At 39.1% G+C, this 23502-nt stretch overlaps 1 protein-coding gene across 9 annotated transcripts in view; it reads left to right on the plus strand.

The window, feature by feature from the left end:
- The window catches only part of LOC141906481 (uncharacterized), a 73290-nt gene that overhangs the window by 34409 nt on the left and 15379 nt on the right, over nucleotides 1–23502 (plus strand). For 8 of the 9 annotated variants that reach the window (XM_074795788.1, XM_074795789.1, XM_074795792.1 and 5 more), the window contains 9 exons: nucleotides 7152–7254; nucleotides 9433–9781; nucleotides 17750–17964; nucleotides 18850–18971; nucleotides 19605–19776; nucleotides 21007–21060; nucleotides 22605–22674; nucleotides 22865–22906; nucleotides 23041–23106. In XM_074795788.1, the coding sequence (XP_074651889.1) occupies nucleotides 7152–7254; nucleotides 9433–9781; nucleotides 17750–17964; nucleotides 18850–18971; nucleotides 19605–19776; nucleotides 21007–21060; nucleotides 22605–22674; nucleotides 22865–22906; nucleotides 23041–23106 (1193 nt within the window). The remainder of the gene's footprint in view (nucleotides 1–7151; nucleotides 7255–9432; nucleotides 9782–17749; nucleotides 17965–18849; nucleotides 18972–19604; nucleotides 19777–21006; nucleotides 21061–22604; nucleotides 22675–22864; nucleotides 22907–23040; nucleotides 23107–23502) is intronic. The other variant, XM_074795791.1, reaches the window with a different exon arrangement.

Consider the following 23502-nt stretch of genomic DNA (forward strand, 5'->3'; position numbering starts at 1 on the left):
TGTGATCACGACTTGATAGTTTATTGTCATGAATCGACTTGTCTCTGTGAGGATTAGGTGCTACTACGAACTGTAAGTTATAACTGATACAGTTGTAAACGTCAGTAAAGCCTTCAAGCGGTTACTCCCTGTAACATCTAATGAATTGTGTTGGCATGACTTATCTCTCAATGTTTGTAATGGACAAATGATATTTTCTGTCGTTGCCCAAGTGAATCCAGAAGAGATATGGCTTCCGGACTAATCCGTAATGTCCGAATCAATCAATGACTCTTAGAGTCTAATGGTATCGAGGGGTATTTGATGTCTCGCTGCTGGTGGCTGACTCGAAGTTACATATGTTGGTCTTATTATGTAGGCTTCAACTGTTTGCGTCTGTGGATGTAAGGTTTTAAGTTGGTGATAGAGGAAAATAGAGATCAACAATCTGAACATTGCTATATCTTTAGAGCATGAATTTAGTTCATTCGTTCGATTTTCGGCGAAGAATACCATTTGATTTTCGAAACGTCTACATATAACAAACTATAAAAAAGTAATGAATGTTTTTGAGTGATAAATTGAGCGCGGTGTCAAAATATAAAAAGCGATTCCTTCGATGTTTCATTTAATGCTTTATTTGCAGTCTATAAAACTGTCGTCTAAATTGGTCGATAGTCAGTTTCGACGGTGGAGTTCTGTCATTGATTGTATATGTAAGAGAGGCAAATGTCATCATTTTATTGCATCAGTAGCCATTATAGGATGCTTCGAATCACCTGAGGCTATGTGATAAAACTGTTTAAGCTCTGCCAGAGCAGCCGGATGCTGCAAAAATGCTATTGCAGCGACTACGTCGAGGATGAAACCTACGAGCAACGTTATCGAGAATTGATCTCTTCAGAAACAAATTATGCTACGTAAAGAAGTCAAACGATAGTCATTCTATTATCTGTTTTTCTACCCATGTTTTAAAAGTAAACGAATACTTTGAAAACTGTAGAAAATATTTTGTAGATAAGTCATGATCGTACAAGGTTATTAACCATTGATAAAAAGAACTATATCCGTGTTGTGATGATAATGTGTAGAGAATCCCACAATGATACAGAAACAATTTATATCAAGTCTAAAAATGTTTCCTCTAGCTACAGTAGTATATTAAACGTTTCAACTATTTTCTAAAAGTCATCTCAGGAATACTGTATTCCCGGAGATGACTATTAGGACCGTTTTAGTCATTCAAACCGGTGCCAATAGCAGGCCTGTGCCTGTTTGACATGGACCAAAATGCGGCCTCACAAAAAAACTTCAGACCAGGCCTGTGGAAGTGATTCACCTCGCTTGCCACAGCATTTTATGGCATTTTAGTAATTTAACATTGAGTGATTTATGTGCAAACACGCTCTCTGCAATCAGACACTGGCCCAATCAAATGATCAATATCTACAGATCTTTCATAGATTCAACAAAATTTCTATTATTTTATGTTCCATTTCACGTCTTCCTCGTACAGATGGGTGGGCAGACGGACGGACAGACGTTCGGGCGGATGGACGGGTGGATACTCGCTGCCAATATTCGAGCTGCTTTCGTTCCAACCCCCAGACGACAGCAATATTAGATTTTCAATGTAGTATTATAATCATGAGATTATGTATCCAAGGTAACTGATGAAATTATCGAGATTAATCAGCGCGCACCCCGTCGAAGCCGTGTATAACCTGCGGGTTTACCGGGCTACTTAATAATTCCTCCTCTACTTCAGCGTTCAGCGTTCTCATTTTTCCTCGACGTTCCTTTCGCGAAACGACGGCTCGAGCCCGTTAAGTAACGCGACGCCAATCGGATAAGAATCATACAGAATGAGAACGAGCTGCGTTAAAATTTCATGCTAAGTGGTTGCGATTTGTTCATCCATTCTTTCCGGTTTTCGATGGAGTTGGAAGTGGTCAAACGTGGTTCTGCATACAGAATGATCAGGGGTGGATTCAGGAGCGCGTGGCGACTCGAGTCAAGTAAAAAAGGACACTTTCCAGAAAAATCACACATTTTTAGACCGCATCACACGGTCGCGAAATCTATTTTGAACGATATATTTTTCAAAGAATTTCAAAATCTAGTAGAGTAGCCGCACTATTCATACTACGCATAAAACGTGGCGAATAGATAATATGATAGAAACCCACTTTGCACAAATTTGAAAGTATTATTAAAAAAATTTGAAATTAAATTGAAAATTTTTTTGACTACAAATGTAGTTATTTTCTTCTTAGATTTGTACATAGTGGGTTTTTATCATAATTTCAAACCAGGTATGATGAGGGTAGTACCCACATCTCATTGAATGATTAACTATAGCTATTAACATTTTTGAAAGGGCATCTAAAAAGATTCCGACCGTGTTTTCCAACACAGTTCACCCTACTGATAATTATATTTAGTAAACTCGACTAAAAATCGTTGAAATACAACTAAATGTTCAAAACTCAATTTTGATTTTCCAATTTTGATTTCAAGTCATATATAGAGCTCTTGTTTGATGGCGTCATAAAAAAAATCCTATTGATTCTAGCGTTAAACATTTACCACTAATTGAAAGAGCGTACAGTAAAATAACAAACCGGTAATATTCGGATAAGCATCTGAAAAACCTGTCGGATTATGAGCATCTGATGACATTACGATGAAAGTATCGAGGACATCAGAATTCATAACTGTTTCCTGATCCTTTATAACTGATAACCCTCCGAAGCAGTATCCACAGGAAGATCTATGTAATTAGTTTCAATAATTGATAGATATCTGAGTGGTCGCCGCGTAGAACCGTTATGGCGGATCTCGTTTGATTAAACCAGAGCAAATGTTCATCGTTCCGTTCCGAACGCCGATATTGACATATTGTACGGTTTGTTGTGTTCTGAATGTGTTAGTTACAGAACTTGTTATTATTCAGGTGTAAGACGGATGCATCACGCCTCACAATATCCACATACTCCATGTATTAGTAGCGTTGTACCTGTCCTCGTAAGATTGCGACATCCGGTGACTTGACACGCGATTGACCTTTGAATTGACCTGGCTGAAAAATTTAGCAATTTAGATTAGGCGGCTATATTTAGTGTTCAATATCAGTGCGCTCCCTATGTCTAACATACTTGTAAGAGAAAACCACCGTTTGAAAATATGATAACGATTTTCATACTTTTCTACGAAGTTCGTTACTTGCAATAAACGGGAACTCGTTTATCGCATCGCTTTGTTTTCTCAGAGCTGGATTTAACAACGTCAGGTGAACTCTAATCAACGGAGACTGGATTTGACATTCGCTGATTTGGAGACGTATAAACTCAGGTCGCGGGAACGAATTGATTAGCGTTTATCAGAATGGATAGCAGTAATATATGACATTCGTGTTTTTGTTTTCTTGCTGCGTTCATTTCATCGACGTCGTTGTCAGGTTATTACATACATGCCGGTCCTCCGCGTCGGTTAACAGCGTCGGTTTACAGCCCCGTAACGAATAGTCATTCGGGAAGCGCAATTGATTGCTGGGTATAAAGTTAGCGGAACGATTGTTGTCGGAGTGAGTGAGAGACATTGAGACAGTGAACGTATACTGTGATGTAGATACAGTGTATCTTGCTTGGTCTCTAACCTCATCATTAGTGTATACGTAGCTCTCACTTTTCATCTCTCGTGTTGTATTTGGTATTTGTTCACACACGTCATCGCATGTCACGGATTATGACGGACTCCGATGATTTGAATTCGTCGAATTTGATGAGGGATAAAATGGTTATCGAATGCGCCGCGTTGGATATCGAAGTCGGAAATTTTCAGGTACGATTATTTTTTTGAGAAACGTAGACCGCGTTGGCACTAAATTGTTATTTTGTACGGTCCAAGTTTGGACCATTCCAATTTAGAACGAACCAAGCATTTGCTCTAGTGACAAGTCCGTTCCATTTTAGACCCGACCAATTTGGACCGACATAAAAGATCGACCCAGTCCTTAATTTTGGAATGGACTAATTCTGTGTGTATGGAGACAAACTGGTTCCTGGTCCGTTCTAAATCGTTATTTTGAATCTCTGTGGTATGAATATATTTGAACTGAACTGATCACTAAATCGTCATCAAGTTGAAAAAAAGATTTGCCTAAATTGCCTAAAATTTGCCTTATTTAGCCCCAAATTTTCATGCTATCCACGAAGACTTGCATTTCAAAATCAAGGGGATATGGGGTATTCTTAGTATTTGGCTCTTTACTTTTGACTGTGTGTATAACATTTAGCTATGTACTTTTTCTTTTTCTTTCTGCCTGTGAAAATTCAGAGGATTTATTGACTGAACTGCTGCCGAGAAGTTTCACAACAACGGCGCATGCAAAAAAATCGCAAAATGGCAAACACGTAAAATAATAAAATGTTTCTTACTCAAACAAGTAGGCACTCACAGGAATACGTGTATATACGTGATGCTTATGTAAATTTGTAGATATTGTAGATTTGCCCGTGGGAATTTGAACGTGAAATATGAGCTTTCTACTTTTTTCGCCAGTATGTCATAGCTGATGCCTCGAAGCGTTTATGGGCGTATCAGTACCAAGTACATTCAGCATAGATTCTACTAGATTTATGAAACTCATTTGATGTGTTAAATATAAGATGAGTTGATTCATTTGATGAGCGATAATGGGGTTTTGTGTATGGTATCTGTTAATTCATTATAGTAGTAGGCCTGGCCCCCGTTACTGGATGATAATGTCATGGGAAGTACTTTAAGTTACCTATCATATCCGAATAAGTTGTATTTCAGAATGATTGATCTATCACCTTCGTATCTGAGAGGATCGGGAGGGAAACTGACAGAGTAATTGTTCCGTTATACAGGCATTCGTACTCTCTCCCTCGACGGTTTCCCATTCAGAAACTTCACTTAATACCCCAAGAATTTTCACTTCAACATTTCACATCTAAAGCAGGTGTACATCATCAACTATCTCACACTTACCGGAAAATGTTGGCATTTTCTGGCAGGGCAGATTTCTCGCCGCGCGCAACCTTTCTACGAATGCCAATCCGAAACGTCGAGTTTTTTTTTTGTTTGTTTGTTTTTTGTTTCAAATCGCTGTAGTTTAAACCTGTTTTTCAGTGGGTAAGGTTGTAGACACGCAATTTCCTCTCGTAATTAGACCGCTAATGAGTTCAACAGATAAATTTCACACCTCAGTTTGAATACGTCTGTCCAATCATCTGCCACTGATTTGAAGCGACGTTAAACAATATATCGCGTTTTAAACGATATCGGCAAAAAATTCGGTTTTCATTGCAAAATTTCTATGGAATTTACAAACAGCGCTTTTATACTTGAAGCACTGGGCATGTTGCCTATAAACATTACTTTAAGGGTGAGAGAGAAATTGGATAACATTTCGTATACTGCCGTAGGAAATATCTCTGAGGAATCGCGTATAATTTGTGACTGGAATATCTGCAGTGTTTTCATACCCATCGGGATTATGATTGAACACTGGTCTGATTTCATGCAAACTTCCCTGCATTCAACAACTGTCCAGGCATCCACATTCGTATGCACTAAGTGTCCTGAGTCTTCAGATTAAATTAAAGATGTATTTTTGCCCGAAAAGTGTTGTCTAAAGCACAGGACACAGGGAAACACGCAAACAGGAGAGAGGAATATGTTAGCATTGTTTTCCCATGTTTAGCCCAAAAGTCAAACATGGCACAACTTTGGAAACATTGTTTCCTGAAACACAGAATCAAACATGTCTCATCTCGGAAACATTGTTTCCCCAAACCATGTTTCTCGTTTCTCAATGTTTCGGGAATTAAGTCAAAAATTCATAATTAAGTAATAAATTAAGTCAAACATGGTTTCGGGAAACAATGTTTCTGAGATGAAACATGTTTGATTCTATGTTTCAGGAAACAATGTTTCCTAAGTTGTGCCATGTTTGACTTTATTCACGTCATTTTTTTCTCTGATGATGAAGTTTAGTCAAAACTTCAAGACTGTCAGTAGAATGAATTATTAAACCGTCAACTGTGGGCTTTGTTCATCAACTCTGAAATACTGAGATCAACATCAGTCATGTTTGATTCTGTGTTTTTCGGGCGTCGTGGGCGATGGGCTTAAATCCACTACGGTGACAAATGAAACGCGGAATTGTTGGGGAGTTTCCAAATTTCACTAACCCCCTTGCTACGACTTCTTTGAAAGGGTGATCCTCGACATTAGCATCAAAGAACATACGAACGATCGAGACTTTTGCCGGGATAAATATTGTTGAGATTTTCAGATGATAGACGTCGAAATTGTTTGCCGAGCAAATACCCTACAAGTTTCTTGGCGCTTAAAAGAGCATGCAATGTGTCAAAATGTCAGAGTTTATTTCATCGAAGAAATCAATTGGATTGTCACATCACATTTCTTCCATATCACGGCCGAGGAAATAATAAACTTTGCACGCGAGGAACAGCAGTGATATCCTGTGTCAATTTTATTTTCATAGCGCAGTCACACCTTCCAGTCAACTTAATCTACCTTATTTTTATGAGGTCAAATTTTTACAAAATCCTCTGTAATCAATCAACGCCGAAATCATTAATAACACAGAATGTCAGGGATTTTTTTTTCCACGCTAATTTACGTACGAAAAATAGATTATTTCCGCCTTAAGCGTGGTTTTAACGCATAAATTAGGTTTAACCCGGCGAATACGCGTTGATGATATCGCGGAAATGAAGAACACGCGCGACGACGGCGGCGGCGGCCAGCGCGTGAACACCTTTCAATTATTATAGCGAATTGTCTAAGATAATCATAGCTGCGAGTGCGGCTTGTTTTCACTGTTGAATGAACACTGGTAATCTCGCCATGTGATGCTTATTATCCATGAATAAATTACACTTCCTCGGGGATTCCTGCTCCTCTTCTTCGTACTGAAAAAAAAGCCAGAAGATTCAGGCGAAGCTTTATATTAGAAACTGTGACGGTTTGCGCCGCCGGAGGTGTTTAATCCATATCTGGCTGTCACGAGTACTGGAACACTAAAGGCCGCCTATAGGGAATTCTCGTGTGTAGATTATTAGTTTTCATTTTCCGCTGTTGACTTGAACGAGTTTCGCGTTCATTCTATTTTTCAGGATGCGAGAAAAGGACGATTGTGTCGATTCAGTTCTTCGTGTCCGTCGCTCGCCGAACAAGAGGCGCCACCTGCAGGACGTCTGATGAACTCGCCTATAATCAGTAAGCATATAGTACGATAAAGCGCGATTAGTTCCGTGTCTATTTGAGACGGGCAAAATTTGGCCCGACCTAATCCATCGCACCAGGCCCGTGCCAAATGTGAGCATGTACTAACTGCACCTCACTTGCCACAGCATTGTTTTGATAGCATTTTAATAACGAGTGAGTGGTTTACATGTGACCGCGCTCTCTAATTAGGCTCCGGTCTGGTCCTGGCTAGTTTGACCTGGACCCGTTTGATCCCAGCTATAAACGAATTCACAACTCGTATGAAAGTGTAAATTATGAACTGAACTATGGTGAAATTTGAACACAACCGAGGGTTATATGTGTGCTCACTTGTATTATACTGTTTGAACACCTTCTCGTCTCATGTACATAGATACTGCCGATGCCTGAAATCATTTAACTGGAAAATTTCAAATTATCGATTGCTCATTCTTGTCGAAAGTCGCTCGGTCGCCGTTGAAGCGTCTTTGAAATTCTTGCCGATAAGACGGATGCGATGTCTTTTCGCGAGGTATTTCGTTTCATCGGCGAAATGCGCTTTACAGCGAGCCTCTCTCCGTCTGACGTGTTCAAATAGCTTTTTTCATCGGCGAAATTTTATTGCTAGAAATTAGGCGTTTCGTTTAAATTTCAAGTGTTAAAGCGACGCATTCAAAAATTCTATCTATATTTGTTTATCAAACACAGAAAATTGTAATTATCAGAATGGTTTCTTAAGCTAGGGGCAGACGAGCGGCGATTGAATTCTCCAGTGAATCTACATGTATTCACTGGTAGCCGTTTATATGAAGGAGATAAAAAAAACTGGTTTCAGGAATTTACGTAGTTTGACCAGAGTATTTGATAAGTGATTTTCACTATGAATGACCCACTTTTTCTAGCGCCATCTGGTGAGTGCCGATACCCCTTTGAAGTGGTACGGTGATTTTTCGAATTTAAGACAAGCCGCTTTACTTTCGATCTCGGTACTATCATTATTGTCTTGAATCCCAGCGATACAAAACTAACGCGTATCATGGTTCCCACAGAACAGGGAATTTGGGAAAAACTTGGGAATTGTGAAAAGATAATTCCCGGTTTGGAAATATTTGAGAATTTGAAAAATTGTCCTCAAATCAGGGAAATATTTGGGAAATTCATTACATTTCACGTATTACATTTGCCAAGGGCAACTTTTCTCGGTGATTTCTCTTGAAAATTACCTTTATTAACCAGTCACCGCTAAAATGTTGACTATAGCATGACGATACGTGTTCATTTGCATTTGGGAAAATTGAAAAATCACCCATGAAATACTTGAAAAAAACTTGGGAATTTTGAATTCATTTAACTGTGGGAACCATGGCGTATACAACTTCACATTATTGGTCGTTTTATAGTTTCTGACTCTCGTATCGCTGGATAAATAATTTAGCTTTTGATGGCGTCATTAGTCGAGATATCACACTTGGGTCAGCTATCGTTCCTCGTGTTCATGAAGCTTAGTAACGAAACGATGTCTTTACAGTTTCTTCGACGCATTGCTAGTTCGTCACGTATATTCCGCAACTTAACCATAGCAAATGAGTAACAACAGTTTCAGCAGTGTAACTTGGATGAGAAATGAATTTCTGCGATATCAATATAGATACTTGATCGATAAAGTAGAATAGTTCTATTATCAGGTGTGGCAGAATTATCAGTGTTACTGGACTTTCAACAACGGAAGTGATGGAGTGTTAAACCCTTATTGGAAAAAAATGGAAATATGTTCGATTATTTCATTGCTGCTTTGATTACTGTACTAAATTCATTATTCAACACATTGTGAATATCTGCCTCTTCAAAATGTAGTAGGATTTATTCTATAGCCGCGATCAGATCACACTGAAAAATTTGACTCGTGTCTAATTAGAGAGCGCATTCAAATGCAAACCACTCACTCAATACTGAACAATGCTTAAATGAAGCGAAGTCAGTCACTTCTGGAACCAATTGCAATTCACATGCAATAATTTGACCCATGCTAAAATTTGGCTAGGGCCTGGGCCAAAAATGCTTGCTCGATTGCGGCTTATACCGATGCATCATGGATTATATTACATTTCGTTTATTAACGAACTTAATGAACGGCTACTTTTGAGGTCGTAACAGTAAAGATATAATGATTATGTATGCGTTGTATTTCAGGTGGTTGTCATTCATCTATGTTGGATATCGCTCAGGAACATCGGTACAATAACAATGATATGCGGGATGCTCACGCGTATTCGTCTATTGATATGTACTGTAATAACGATACGACCGGTGGCGCCGCCAACAGCATCGAAACGAACGTGAAAATTTGTATAAACGACGTTACGGTCGAGAGCACCGACGATAATTACGCGGCGGACGCCGCCAACAGTCAGTACGAGTTCGATCGCAAGTTAAAGAAATCGAAACGCAGACGCAGCTGGTGCCCTCAGAATTCGCAGGGACTGTCGTCGCAAAATGCTCAACCGCGATCGCCGAAACAATTGGCCGTCATGGGACGAAGGTATGGCTATCATTTCTTCTATTCATCTCATTTCCCTTCATAATGTAGTTGATACTCTGTAGGTGACCTGAATGTATTTACGACTGATCGTAAGGCCAATGTAGTCGATACATAAAGCTCAGGTCTCATAAGATCCGACCGATCGATCGTCGGGTTGGGATGACTCGGCAGCCAGTCGTCGATTTTTCAGTCAAGGAGTTTTTGTGACATGAGTGCACTTAAGATCAATCAAACTAAATGCAGACCAGTCGTAAGCTGATCTGACATGTTCTATTTCATACGATAATCAGATCGGTACAGATCTTATGTGACCTGAGTGTACTTAAGACCGATCGTAAGCCATAGCCAATGAACTGTGATGTACAGATCACATGACTTAACTGTTCGATTCGAAATGATCGTGGATCTCTGATCGTGGATCTCTGAGCGTAGCTAAGATCTGACGAACGAGTCTTGGCCGAATCAGCGACCAGACCTCGCGATGTGACACGAGTGTTCTCTTAAAACCGAATCGCTGACGATAGGATCGGACTTTACTGCGACCTGAGTTTGGCTTATCTAACCGGATTGGCTTTAGTTTGACCACCGGGTGAATTACATTCTATGCTGCAGTTGACGGGAAACGGAGATTGCGTATATTGATTAACGTCTAATGTGGACATTTCTCACACTTCGTAGCTGGACTTCGTGAACTGTAACTTCTTACCCGGTATTCAGAAATTTGTTGACTGACTTTCTCAGTCAACTATGCCAGGCGTAGGTCGACTTGCGACACGATGCATTGCTTGGTGGAAACTGGTCACGACGTTCAATGACGGTGTGTGACTAGTCTCTGTCAATTACGAGAACAGAGCAGTGTAGACTTATAGAGAATCGTGTCCTGTTGCGACCAGTTAAACATGCACAACACATTACAACTGGTGTCGATGGCGGTCGCAAGGTCACATAGGTTGGCGGGTGTTTGTGATGCGATCGTCGCTGGGCAGTCGCGACGCCGACCGACACCAGTATTTCTAACAAAACCATCTTTCTAAACGATCTCTATCAATCATTACCACTATCAACAATTTCCGCTACTTAACGATTTGATTTCAGAGATAAAGCGATTTTTGCCGTATAAGACGTTGACTGTTGAAACGTGGCTTGACCCGTAAAAACCGAGCTCGTGTTGTTTATTCATTGCGGACAGAAATCGGCGTCTTTGATTGGTCGATTAATAATAACACCGGGTAGACGGGATTCTACGGCGAATCAATCATCGTCATGTATTTCATAAGGGAATCGTAGAGCGTATAATAATGACCACAGCGATCGCTGGTTGATCACCAGCTCTAATCAAGCGTGAGCGTTTCTTTCTCGATTCCCAGATAAAATGTTAATAATAATAATAATGATAATTATATTAATAATTCATCATTTAAAAGGGCTTTACATTTAAACACGATTCCAAAGCTCTTTACAGAATCTGTTTTAAAAAGTCACTTATCATAAACTCTTGAATGAAGATGAGTACATTTAGAGGACTCGACTGGTGGCCGGTTTCTGGTATGTTTCGGGAAAATTATTCCACAAACGAGGTGCCGAGACAGAAACGGTTCGTGAAATGAATTTCGGATGAGCGTCTCGTTGAATAGCGGTAGATAGAGATGTCAGCACCACTAACGCTGTTTCAATCAAAAAATCAAACGAAATTTACCAACCAAATAAATAACAGGGACAATCCCTATTTTAAGATCAAAAACTACTTTCATTTTTATAACCATTTTCATTCTAGCGATAAAACAGTTCAGAAGCGCTGGATTTTTGATATAACTTTTCGAATTATTTTTTAGCGTTTTCAATAACGTAATGTTTTGTTTTAGTTGATATCATTTTCTCGACCGGTTCTCTACTGATATCTTCTGTTCTCGATGATGTCCTGTATACTCTGTATGATTGGAAACTGCATCATAAACGAGTAAATCTCCTTTGTGGTTCGGTTAATTCAATATAGACCAGTTCGCACTACATTATTTAGAACGGTCTAGGTTTACTTACGTTCCAGATTAGAACGGACCTAGTATTCATACCAGTGATGAAAAGTCGGCTTTAGATAAGTCTGTTGCAATCGGTTCAATTTAGACTGGCCAAAAAGACTATTCTAAATATGTTCTAGATTTTAGAACCATTTCTTCATGTATGAATAAGAATTTTGCAATCCGTCAATCATGGTGTTGCATCTAGCTGGACCAGCTGATTTAAAAACATATATGAACGCATAGCATTGATTCAGGCCAAATTAGAACAGACTAACTAGTGATATTGCGAACGCAGTTTATCGTAATGATTCCATGATTGATAAAACTACCTTACATCCAGTCAGGGTAAAGCAATTATGATTTGGACGGGGCTCAAGTATCCACACGAACATTCAAGCATTATCATTTCGAAAAAGAAATGACTAAGAATATTTCTATTATTTCCATCAAAGTTTCATCCCAGTATTGAGCAGACAAAGCAGCGCTCCTGTGAGAAGACGTATTCTCACGAAGACTAATTCTTTGCCGTGTTTCTTTATGAAACCGATGAAGACAATTTTGGAAGATAAACGGTAAACCAATAACTCCGCAGTCCGAAAAACAGAAACGCTCTCATTCATCAAATATCGTGAATTATCTATTGATTTGAGCCGTCGTTGGAAAAATTATAAAATCAAATTTTTTTTTTTTCTTTAATGGAAATGAAATTCTGAGAAAAAACGTCCTTAAAAATATCAACGTCTGCCGTTCGAATCCCAAATAGATAAATCGCTTTATAATGATATCTTATCCAAGAATTTTCGCATGAAACCGAAACGCAGTGTTTTAAAATGAGAGTTGACAATCATATGCATGAAGCTTGTTACAGACAGTTTGAAACGTGAAACTGCTCGACATTTCAACATTACCATATTTTCACTTGTTTTATATTTACCTGGCAGACTGCCTGTCTGGTGAATTCATTCCGAGTGACGTATTACCTTTTGAAGAAAAAGCCACAGTATGTAGAAAAAAGAGTATTTGACGTTTAGACTCGTTGGCCATTTTAAAAACCGTTTTGAAAATGGTTCGTAGAATTGAGTCGAAACGTCAAACACTTGTAGTTTGTTCGTATTGTCAGTTTTTCTTCAATCTAATTTGAAAGTCACTGAGGTTCATTGAAACAGATATCAATCACCTTTTTACGCATAGAAAGAATTTCATATCTATCACTGGCAGGTAAAATGAATCAGTGTTTTTCCAGCTTATTCAACCAAGTGATTTGATCGGCCTTTGTAGCTGTATCGGTGAATCATCGATAAAAGATTCGATATGACATCGATGGCCCTCATGATTGGTTAACGAACCATTGTGATCGGTGTTTTCAAGCATACCGAACAAAATAAATTTGATCCATAAACAAGCTGGCCCAACCTGGAAAACTCGGAGAATCAGAAAAATCTAGAACAAATCAGTGAAACTCGGGGAATTTGACAAATTTGACCAAAAACCTGGAAAACTCAAGGAATTCGATAAATTTTGGAAAAAAACTGGAAAACTCGGGGAATTCGGATATCGACATTCATAAAACAAATGAATAAATTGTAACATTTTAAACCCAGAAATTCCTGATGATTAATTCAGTGAATTTTGTGTCATAACATGAAAAAATCAGGGAGAACTCGGGAAAGTTGCAAATTGGCAGAAAGTAGCCACCCTGTGAAAACTGTATATGGATGAGCAGTTAATCAACCACATTTCATTCTGGTACGGATGGATTTTCTGGTATTTTTTCATTATAGTTTACTTCAGCGCAATAAAGGCAATGTACTGTAACGTGAACCTGGTAAGTTCTGGGAAGTTTCATTTTCTGTCGTCATGCGTCAGAATGAAACATGTTTTTTCCACTCCGTAAAAACGACGAATTTTCTCCGGGGAGATTTCATCGAAATTGGTTGCTAAGGTGAGGAACGCGTGATAAAAAATGGCCGCGTCACGTTGCGTATCCCTCGAGGAGTTATAACGAACGCGATGAACCGACGAACCCCGGCGCTTTAATTCGATCATTCTGATAATGAATTATCAATTAGTCGGGTTGGAATGTTAAAGATTCCCGTGATAGTTAGATGCGATTAGAGAACTGCATATTTCGTAGAATGAAAACTAGCACTAGTCAGTTTTGGCCTCCGCAGGATTATGCCCCCGGTCAACCATCCACACGGGTACCAGATGGGCCCGACTAAAAATGTCGGACCAGGCCCAAGCCAAATCTTAGCATGGTTTAAATTATTGATTGTAAATGCTGGTAGTGACTCACTTCAGTTTGTCAGAGCATCTTTCGAGTATTGGGTGAGTGGTTTACGTGTGAATGCGCTCTCTTATTAGACACGAGCCAAATTGGACCCGGGTCTGATCTGGGTTAATTTGACCGATGGCAAATCATCTCCATATAATCGTGACTGTTATCAGGAACTAAAGAAAATGTACCGATTTGAGATGACTAATGAATTACAAGATTTCCGGAGAGCTATGACGAAACCGATAAAATTGAACAACCAGAACAGCTTTGATGAATCTCATTCTAAAATGAGCGGGCAAATATGTTTGATACGAAAATATCGGCAAGATTTTCCCTCATCAAGTATATAACAATAGATTCCACCGCTAGACCAATTAAAAACACTAGTTACTCGAACACATTATGAACCTATGAAATTACAATATGGGCATGATACACTGATGTGTCGATGTCTCTAGTCGAGGTATCGCACTCTGTACATGAGTGAAATTCATTATAAGAACTGATTATATCCTTCAAAAAATCTCCCGATAGCAGCAAATCTTCTCGTCTCTACATCCCATTACGTAGGTCGATCACAGCGATGTCTGAATTCTGGGGAGACTGATTGAAAAATGGCCCCATTATACGTAGATAAACAAACAGAATGGGAGGATGTTAGAGCTGTCGCAACAGAATGGAGGATGCTAGAGCTGTCACTAATGGACTGTAGTTAAGCCTGTTTAATTGCGCCGGTCAATATTTCTGATCCAAACGCCCGACTTAAAACTAATGGCCGGTTCTGTATTTAGATAGATTCCGTGTCTTCAATCCGGATATTCTATCAATAGCCGGTTGATAATATCAGTATCTACCTGCAGTATACGTGTCCTCGTAACAATCTCATATTTATTTAAGCGTCGATTCCGTTCTCGAAATAGATCGCGGATTGTGCGCTGTTTTTTTTTTCCCCGCGTGTCTCTCTTACCCGATAGCTGCGACGGACAACCGAGCGAAGACGATGGCGCCGTATTAATATTTCAGACGTTACGCGAGATGCGTGAGCAATTATCTTCTTTTTTTTTCTTCTCAAGAATCATAGTCGTTATACTATATCGACCGATAATGCGCGCGCGCGCGGGCAGACGGAGCGAGCGCCGATCCCCAATCCGGTAGATACGAACAGCGAGATCGCGAAAAGGTCATGTTTTACTTCATCGCCGATGTTTTACTTCGTCGTCTTCGTCTTCGTCATCAACGATATAAACATTTCGGAAACTTCATTAATAACGCAGGATTTCGACGTCGTTCGCTTCTAATCGAGGATTAAATCGCTGTGCAAACTGTTTGATCGTCTATCACTGGCTACCCGTAAGATGTTCGGTTTTTCTCGTGCGACGCCCGCCGGGAGGGTACGACTCCTCTTTCCGTAAACCGGCAACCACAACGACGACGACGACGACGAGTTGTGTTTGAGAATCAAACGATTATTGTTACGATATTATGGGAATAAAGCCGCGTGTGTCACTACTACGTTACGTAGCGGTTCGGTCGTCTCATCCGCTGCTATGCCGGATTATCAGTTCACATTCGAAGCCTCTACCGTATGGATTATCGTAATCAAATTCTATGGATTATCTTCGTGAACGCTTATAACCAACATTCAAGGCGTCCGTGAAATCTACGCCGCTCGTACTTCCAGTGTGGAATATGATTTGATGATTATGTATTAGCCTGTTATTATTATTAGCCAGTTTAGTTTGTTTGGTCTAATAATCGTAAGTGTATTGATATTTGCGTTACGTTTCGTTGCCGTGTGATGGCTGGTTAATAATCGGCTAGCTAGCTGGCGGCTTGTTTTTTCTAAACGTACATTGTTTGACAGTAAGTTTGTGCGGGATTCCATATTGCGGATGAAAAGATATCGCGAATCCCACCACCGGGGGGGGGGGGGGGTGGGGGGCCCTGGCATTTCTTATTAGATTACTCGCTACGATATTGCCGCGTGTGTTTACTCAAGACATCTTTGGTCAGGTTTATGGAATTAGCGAAATCTTCTTAGTGACCTGGAGCAGTGGCGCGAGGGGACAAACGGGGAACAGTGTTTGTTCAATGACGGCGTCTTCAACTCAATCAGTCGCGTGAACACCGATGTATACATGGTTATGTCACTTCCAACGTGTGGATCCAGGAATTTAGAATAGGGTTGCCCAAAACTTCCTAGGCCTCCCTGTTTACATGTTCATCGTACGTGACCTTTAAGGAGAAAATTGGATCATTTTCTGAGCATCTGAGATTCCAATACAAAATCACGAGCAATCATTTGCCACTGTTCGTATTACTTTATTAACCCTTTCAGTGATGACTTCAGCGCACCCCATAGTGCTGGAGATAATTTGAAAATGTTGAATGATTCCACCCTAGTATGTTGAACAACGGGAATACCACTATAGTGTCTACCCCGTAGTGCGGTGTATCGTTAGTTACTAGTATTTCACTACGTTTGACAGGTGCTGCCATCTTTCAAGAGAGATAATTACTAATTACTAATTACATCAATACACCATAGTGCGAAGTACTAGCAAAATCCATCACTGATTTATACACCGCACTGCGGTGTAGATGAAAAGGAAAGGTTTAAGCCAGGTTGGAAATGTTATCTTGGCGAAAAATAGGGGGCCCATCGCCCATGCTGTTCTCCAGATATTCTATCATAATTGAACAGGAGCTGTTTTCACAGTCTGTGATTCTGGGAAGGGGGGAAGGGGGCTGATAGAAGTCAGACCTATGAATATGATAGTGGCTATTATGACCTGCTGTAACATGTATGTTTCAGCATGCCTTGCGTAACTTAGAGATACGACCCTTTTGTACGTTGACACTTTCTTGTCAGGTGTAGACGGAATATTTTAACGGATTTTCGCTAAATAATTCATTTGAGCATTATTCAATTTTGTGTCATTGATTTTATGACGGATCGGGTACGTGTCTTAGGTTATATGTGATACTATTCACGTCGTTTATTGTCGTATTGTGGCGGCTTACGTAAAATTGAGTATACAGTGAACACAATCTAAGATGTTGAAATAGAAATCGTGTTCCAGAATGAAAATCTAAGCACGGCAAATATTCAAGAATTCTATTCGTCAAATATTCAAGAATTCTATTCGTCAAATATTCAAGAATTCTATTCGTCAAATATTCAAGAATTCTATTCGTCAAATATTCAAGAATTCTATTCGTTCGCTTAAAACGACACAATTAAAGACGTAGATATCTTATTATGGAAAGAAAAACAGTTTTTGATGAGTATGGTTGAGGTAAGAGAGAACTATACTAAGATAGGTAGCTGTGTCACACTGCTTTGAGAGAGGTGCTGTGGCTGATTGGTAACAAGCCATTGGTCACTTTTCTCATCAATCCTATAGTGTTGACAAAGAGTTCCTTGGTTTCTCCCCGTAAAAGGTGAAACAGAGACATCGAATGGTTGAGACTTGACGAATATAATTGAGAGAAACCCACAATACCATTTTCAATAAAACTCTGAAGATGGTAGGGAGGATTTCGTTTGAAATCTAAGAAAAAAAAACAATAATAATTGTTTAAATCGATATTGTGGGTTTTTCTCAGTAGGTCGAGCGATCGTACCGATATCGAAGTCTATTTTTAGAAATATCTTCTTTATTTCGACAGCATGAGTTTGAGCAGTTTAGACAGCAACGACGAATCATCGACGTCCTCTTCATCGAGCGACGAGGAGGAGGAGGAGGAAGATGAACAGTATCACGACGCGTCGGAATCGCAACCGTCGCAAAGTCAACAACAAACTCCTCCTCCTGTCGGTCGCAGTTACAACGCATCTCAGCACGACTCGAGTCTATCATCCATCAGTATTGGAACTCCTAAAGGTATCGTATACGACAACTACCGTTAATGGCCCCACGAAAAAAAAAAACGTTTCAATCCGTATTCGGTCTTCAATCGAAGAATACCCACACAATCGAAACGAGAAACATCAAAGATGAATTTTAATAATGTTTTCCACGAGAATCGTTCGTGAAAACTTCAACGATTCGCGACACGAATACACAATAACGCTTTGAAATACAATCTCTTCATTTCAATTAGATTTCCTCTGTCCAAATGGTTCCAGAAATTATGCAGCGATACTATTCAAGGGGAACATTTGCTAAATATAGAACTTGTTAAATTCATTTCAAAGTTTCTGGCTACAGAAAGAAATAGTAATCGATGACATTTTTTGTGTGGAATAAAAACGCGATTGATAAATAAGATACAGAGAATCTGGCATTAAAAGTGACTGACAGTTACACAACTGTGTGCCTGCTTGCCTGCAGTTCTACGCTAGAATCGAAACTCGCGAGAATATTGAAATGTTGATTTTTTCCGAAAGGAAATTGTAACTTGTCAAACTGTGACAAGCGTGTCTTTTGTGGCCGGTTTAGAAATGAATCGCTTCGGGATTATATGAAACTAGCGATGAAGCCAGTTGGATAGACTTGAAAAATGAAAATGGCCTAAATCTAAATACTGGTCTTAAATTGTTGACTGTGGCACTGACCTTTTTATTTAACTTTATCTCTTAATAATCAATACTCATCATTAATTGAGACGTTAAATTCCGAATTTAAACTTCTAGCAGATAGTTTTTTCATTTGTTAGTGAGATTCTGATATTATATCAACTCAATTATTATATGAATATCGAATAAACTCTCAGGTGTGATTGAAATTAGTAACTAATCTATCGGATGTTGTATTGTCTATTTACAGCTAATAGTACACCATCAGATAGTGATAAAGGGGTTCGTAGTAACATCAGCAGTATGAATAGCAGCGCTACCGGTCGATCGCTAACTGATGTTAGATTCGATTCTTCTATCGAACAATCTGAGGTAAATCGTGCTCAAATCTGCTACACGAGAAATGCTATGTATGCATTGGACGACTGACTACAATTCGGACAAATCAATTCAATGGGGTTTGATACCCAAAGGCTGAAAGCTGAAGGAATCATAAAAGATTGAAAGAAATTACCAATTTTCAACCCATAATTCTAAACATGTACAATACAAAATATATATAATTTAGTAACCTAACAGGATGATTAATGCAGAAAACCTGATATCGCTGCTTTGCAGCTATGTTTATGAAGTGATTATTCAGCTTCTGGGAAAGTGTCATAACACTTATTAATCTAATTGATAATATCGAATATTTTGGCATTGATTACAAATTTTGCTTCCATTACTGCATCGGTCAGACGTGTTTTATGATATGATAACACTCGGTTGAGTATATGCTCAGTATTTGAGTGCGCAGTTTGAAACACTATCTCAAAATCCTCGGGGAATTTTCCCGTCCATTTATGATAAATTCTTGGTACTTAAACTAAAAAAAGACACGCGATAGATCATAAATCTTCGTGCGCATTAAACTTAACTTTGAGTTCCGAGAAAAATTGCAACAAGTATATTTGACTGCAACAAGTGTTTGAAGACTGGCATCGTTTTACTTTTTACTTTCAGTCAATTCAGCCATCAAACGCTATTCCGCTGTCATTAATGCAGTATCGATCGCCTTCACCAGATATCAGTCAAACTAGTAGTAAAACTAATGATTTATTAGTATTGCCACAGAATTTAACCAAGTCCATCTCAACGCCTTCCATCCTTACAGAAAAGCAGACAAACCAAGATAGTAAGTACCCAGAAATTATCGACGGAATTATCGACGAATCTAGCCTGCAGGTAGATTGGTTGACCCCTGGGCCCGGTTTTATAGACTGGTATTACCTTAAACCAGGGGGCTACTAACTAAATTGATAGCTCTATTGAGTTAACCCCCGGGGTTAAAAGTAATACCAGTTTCTAAAACCGGCCCCTGGGTTCAAGTTAATACTAGTCTATAAAACCAGTCCCAGGGTCTTGTTCAACTAAATGCACTTTTATCTGTGCACTGAAACGTTTGTATGGTTGACATTTTCCTTCGCCTCGAATCATTAGAAATGTATGGGACGAAACCTGAGGTGCGGCCGTGAGAATGTCTAGTTTTCATTCTGATAACGCGAGGCTCATCGCGGTTTTATCGATGCTCAGTTTTCCCAGGATACAGATAAGACGTATAGCACCGAATGGAAGGACGAGCCATTAAATAATACAATTACCAGGTTAACTTCGATGTTTTACACGTACACTGTGTTAGAATACGATTAAAAGTACCGTACTCGTATTTAAAAGATTATTTTTGAAATTCGACGTATTCTTCAGACTCGTAGCGCATAAAGTTTCTCTAGCTGACAGACGTACGGTTTGTTCCCACCGATTTGAATGAAACGTCGAAAAAAGCCCTCGCAGATCGAAGGCCGATAGACGAAGAAATAGTATTGAAATACGCAAAATTCCGAAATCTGTAACAAAAGTGCCTGCTACCGGTTATCCCTGGGAGAGAGGGGAATTATTATTTGATCTGCTATAAATTCGATCATCTGCTAATAAAAATTCCGCTAGCATGTCTAAATTCATGCTCACCTGCCGAGAGCTGGTGAGTTAAATATAACTATCATGTTAAGAGATCGGTTTACGAAGGGCAGGACCTTGATGGTGCGGCGTACACAGGTGGTTTGATCGGTTTATCTCGAAACCGTGTGCTACCGAGAACCGATGATCTGCCGATATACGTTTTAATCATCGGCAACCCGGGATTTCGATCAAAAATTTTCATACGTGCGTTCGCTCACGCACGGACTTCGATTTCGCTCTCTGTCGTGAAGATGTGAAGAAAAGAAAAAAAATAACAACGCAGATTTCATGTCAGTTGATTGGGTGGTGAATTTCGCTTTATTCAAAATTTGGATAATAATCTTTCGGACTTTCTGCTATTTCGTACGGAAGTTAGTTGCTGAATTTTTGTTCACTTGCTGCTTTTTAGCATCGCCGACATCTTGGAGACGGGATGTACAAAAATCATTCGCGATGTGCATAGGTAAAAAAAAGTGTTCATTTCTACGTTTACATCATCATAGTTTGTGAAATAGTAGGGAGAAAAAACCACTCAAAGTTGTCATCGGCGTTTTTAATCAGTTTTAACAAGCATCGATTGGTCAACTGAATTAGACTCATTCTCTGCGGATTGCAGATGAAATTTATGCCTTTTTTAACGCCACGTAATGTTATGATTTACGATGTAGACACGACTGAGATCTCTCGGATAATGGTTGCAGAAACTTTGAGTGGTTTTAATTTGGTAAATTGCTTTTCCCAGCAATGATTGATATCCTTATTTTTCGTTTAGACTAGCAATTAGTGACAGTACGGGATAGAATTTGAAAAATTCATTTTTCGTAGTGTAATTGTGAGAATTTCCTAAATGTTTTTTTTCTTTTTTTTAAATACATTTCGTCTCTCATTCAATGCATGTTTTTCATTTTCAACCCGAGCAAGCAATTGATCATAATATACAGTCTGATAAGTCAAGTAATAGCAAAGCAGACTTTTTGAACTATGAACGTCAATTAGTATTTGCTGATGATGTTTTTTCATTCGTCTAATGACCATACATTGCAAAAGGATTTTCGATATTTGTATCTGTATGAATATTCTTATCCCACATAGTTGTTTTATTGGCGAGTGTAAGAAATCTCCGATAAAAAATCGCGGAATCGAAGATTTTCATCCGCGTAGATAGGTAATAGCCACTAAAGGGTTAAACGCTGGAAATATTCATTATTACGCGCGAGAATGAAAATTCCAATCATACAAAAAATTTCCCATCCATTCGCGCATCGCGTTGGAGGAAGAGAAGTTTTTGGTTGATGATATATGGAAAAAGTCGACGTATACATTCTAAAGCGTCAGCCGAACGAGAGCTAGATATCCCAATAGATCCGTAATGAACCGTCGATCTAGTGCAGAATACTTGCATTTTATTAGTAACTAGAGAATATCACCAGCGTGTCTCGACTGAGAAACTCTATCCCATATTCAGCTTCGTTCAATGAAAATATTTCCCCGATCATTCGACACCGTGCGCCGAAAATATATCCGGGGTTTTATTTATGACGATGTCCTGCGCCGTATTGACAGTCACTGTGTCGGCTATGTGATATGAATATATTGAATATATCAACGAAATAATCATATAAAATAACGTGAAATACACGACGATTTGAGAACTATTCGATATTCGTCGGTATATCCGGTAATGTATCTACGGCAATTTAGACTGCGTTCTCCGGAAAGGTTACGTTCGTGGCAAACGAATATTTGGAAAAAAAATATTAGCCTTAAAAAGAGGACACGTATTGATTTTTAGATAAATGGCTCGAAGATAAGCCCTACCCTAGGTATATAGATATAAATCTAAATCTATATATATCGGGGTATATATTCTGAAAAGCGTTGTAGTGTAAGAGCAGTGTATAAGTAATGTTTGAAAAAAAATCATACAGCCAATAGATGAAATAACGCGTGAGCTTATGATTAGTTATTTAAAGACGCTGTAATCAAAGTGTATTGTATTATTTTCAGCTGATGAGCGTCACATAACATCGTCATCATCAATAACTACCGGATCAACGACGTCGGGACAAATTAAATCGTAAGTGTGGCCACCACTCCCCCCACCCCCACCCCCCCTGGGATTAGTTTAGTGTCGGTTCATCAGCCGTTGATTTTAAGTGATCGGGTCTCGCAATTAACCGATGTTTGTGACTCGTGTAATAATGTAGCCAAGGTTGTTAGACGAATCACGGTTCCTGAAATCAAGTATGATAATTTCTGTTCGACAGGTCAATACATGGCAATCAGAAACCTGAACATCACACACACAGGTCAGTGGTCAGTTATAGTCTTGTAGTATATAGTATTGTATCTCTTTATTTATCAGATTTCTTCCTCGAACTCATTCTTTATTATCTAATTTCGTGAAGTGTTGTTTAGTATTTCGTGTTTTTCTCTAACTCAGTAACCGGTCGGAAAGAGAAGTTTTACCAGCTGAAAGGAAAACTAGTCCTTCCCGTGATATATACGAGTAAGTAGAGATCGATAGAGAAATCTTAATGAAAAGTAGAATCTCGGGCTTAGAATATAGCATCTGAGGGGCCGGTTCCATAGTCAGGGCTTAGACTTAAGACCATTCTAAGACCAACTTAGTTCTATAGCCAATCTAACGGCTGAAGACCAGTCTCAAGATTTAAGACCACTTTTGGTCTTGAGAGTCTTGACTATGGAACCAGCCCCTGGTTCCACAGTTTGTGTTGAGTTTCATTCTAGATTTAAGATCAGTTCATTTCTTAATGTTTAAACCCTAAGAACCGTGCAATCATCGTTATTACCATTCACATCCATCACCTCAAGGCTCCTTCGTGGTCGCCTACAAGATTCTGTAGAAATTTTCGTATTAGAATCTTTTTCTATTATATTGAAT

The sequence above is a fragment of the Tubulanus polymorphus genome, chromosome 5 (assembly GCF_964204645.1).
Source record: "Tubulanus polymorphus chromosome 5, tnTubPoly1.2, whole genome shotgun sequence".
In the NCBI taxonomy this organism is placed as follows: Eukaryota; Metazoa; Nemertea; class Palaeonemertea; order Tubulaniformes; family Tubulanidae; genus Tubulanus; species Tubulanus polymorphus.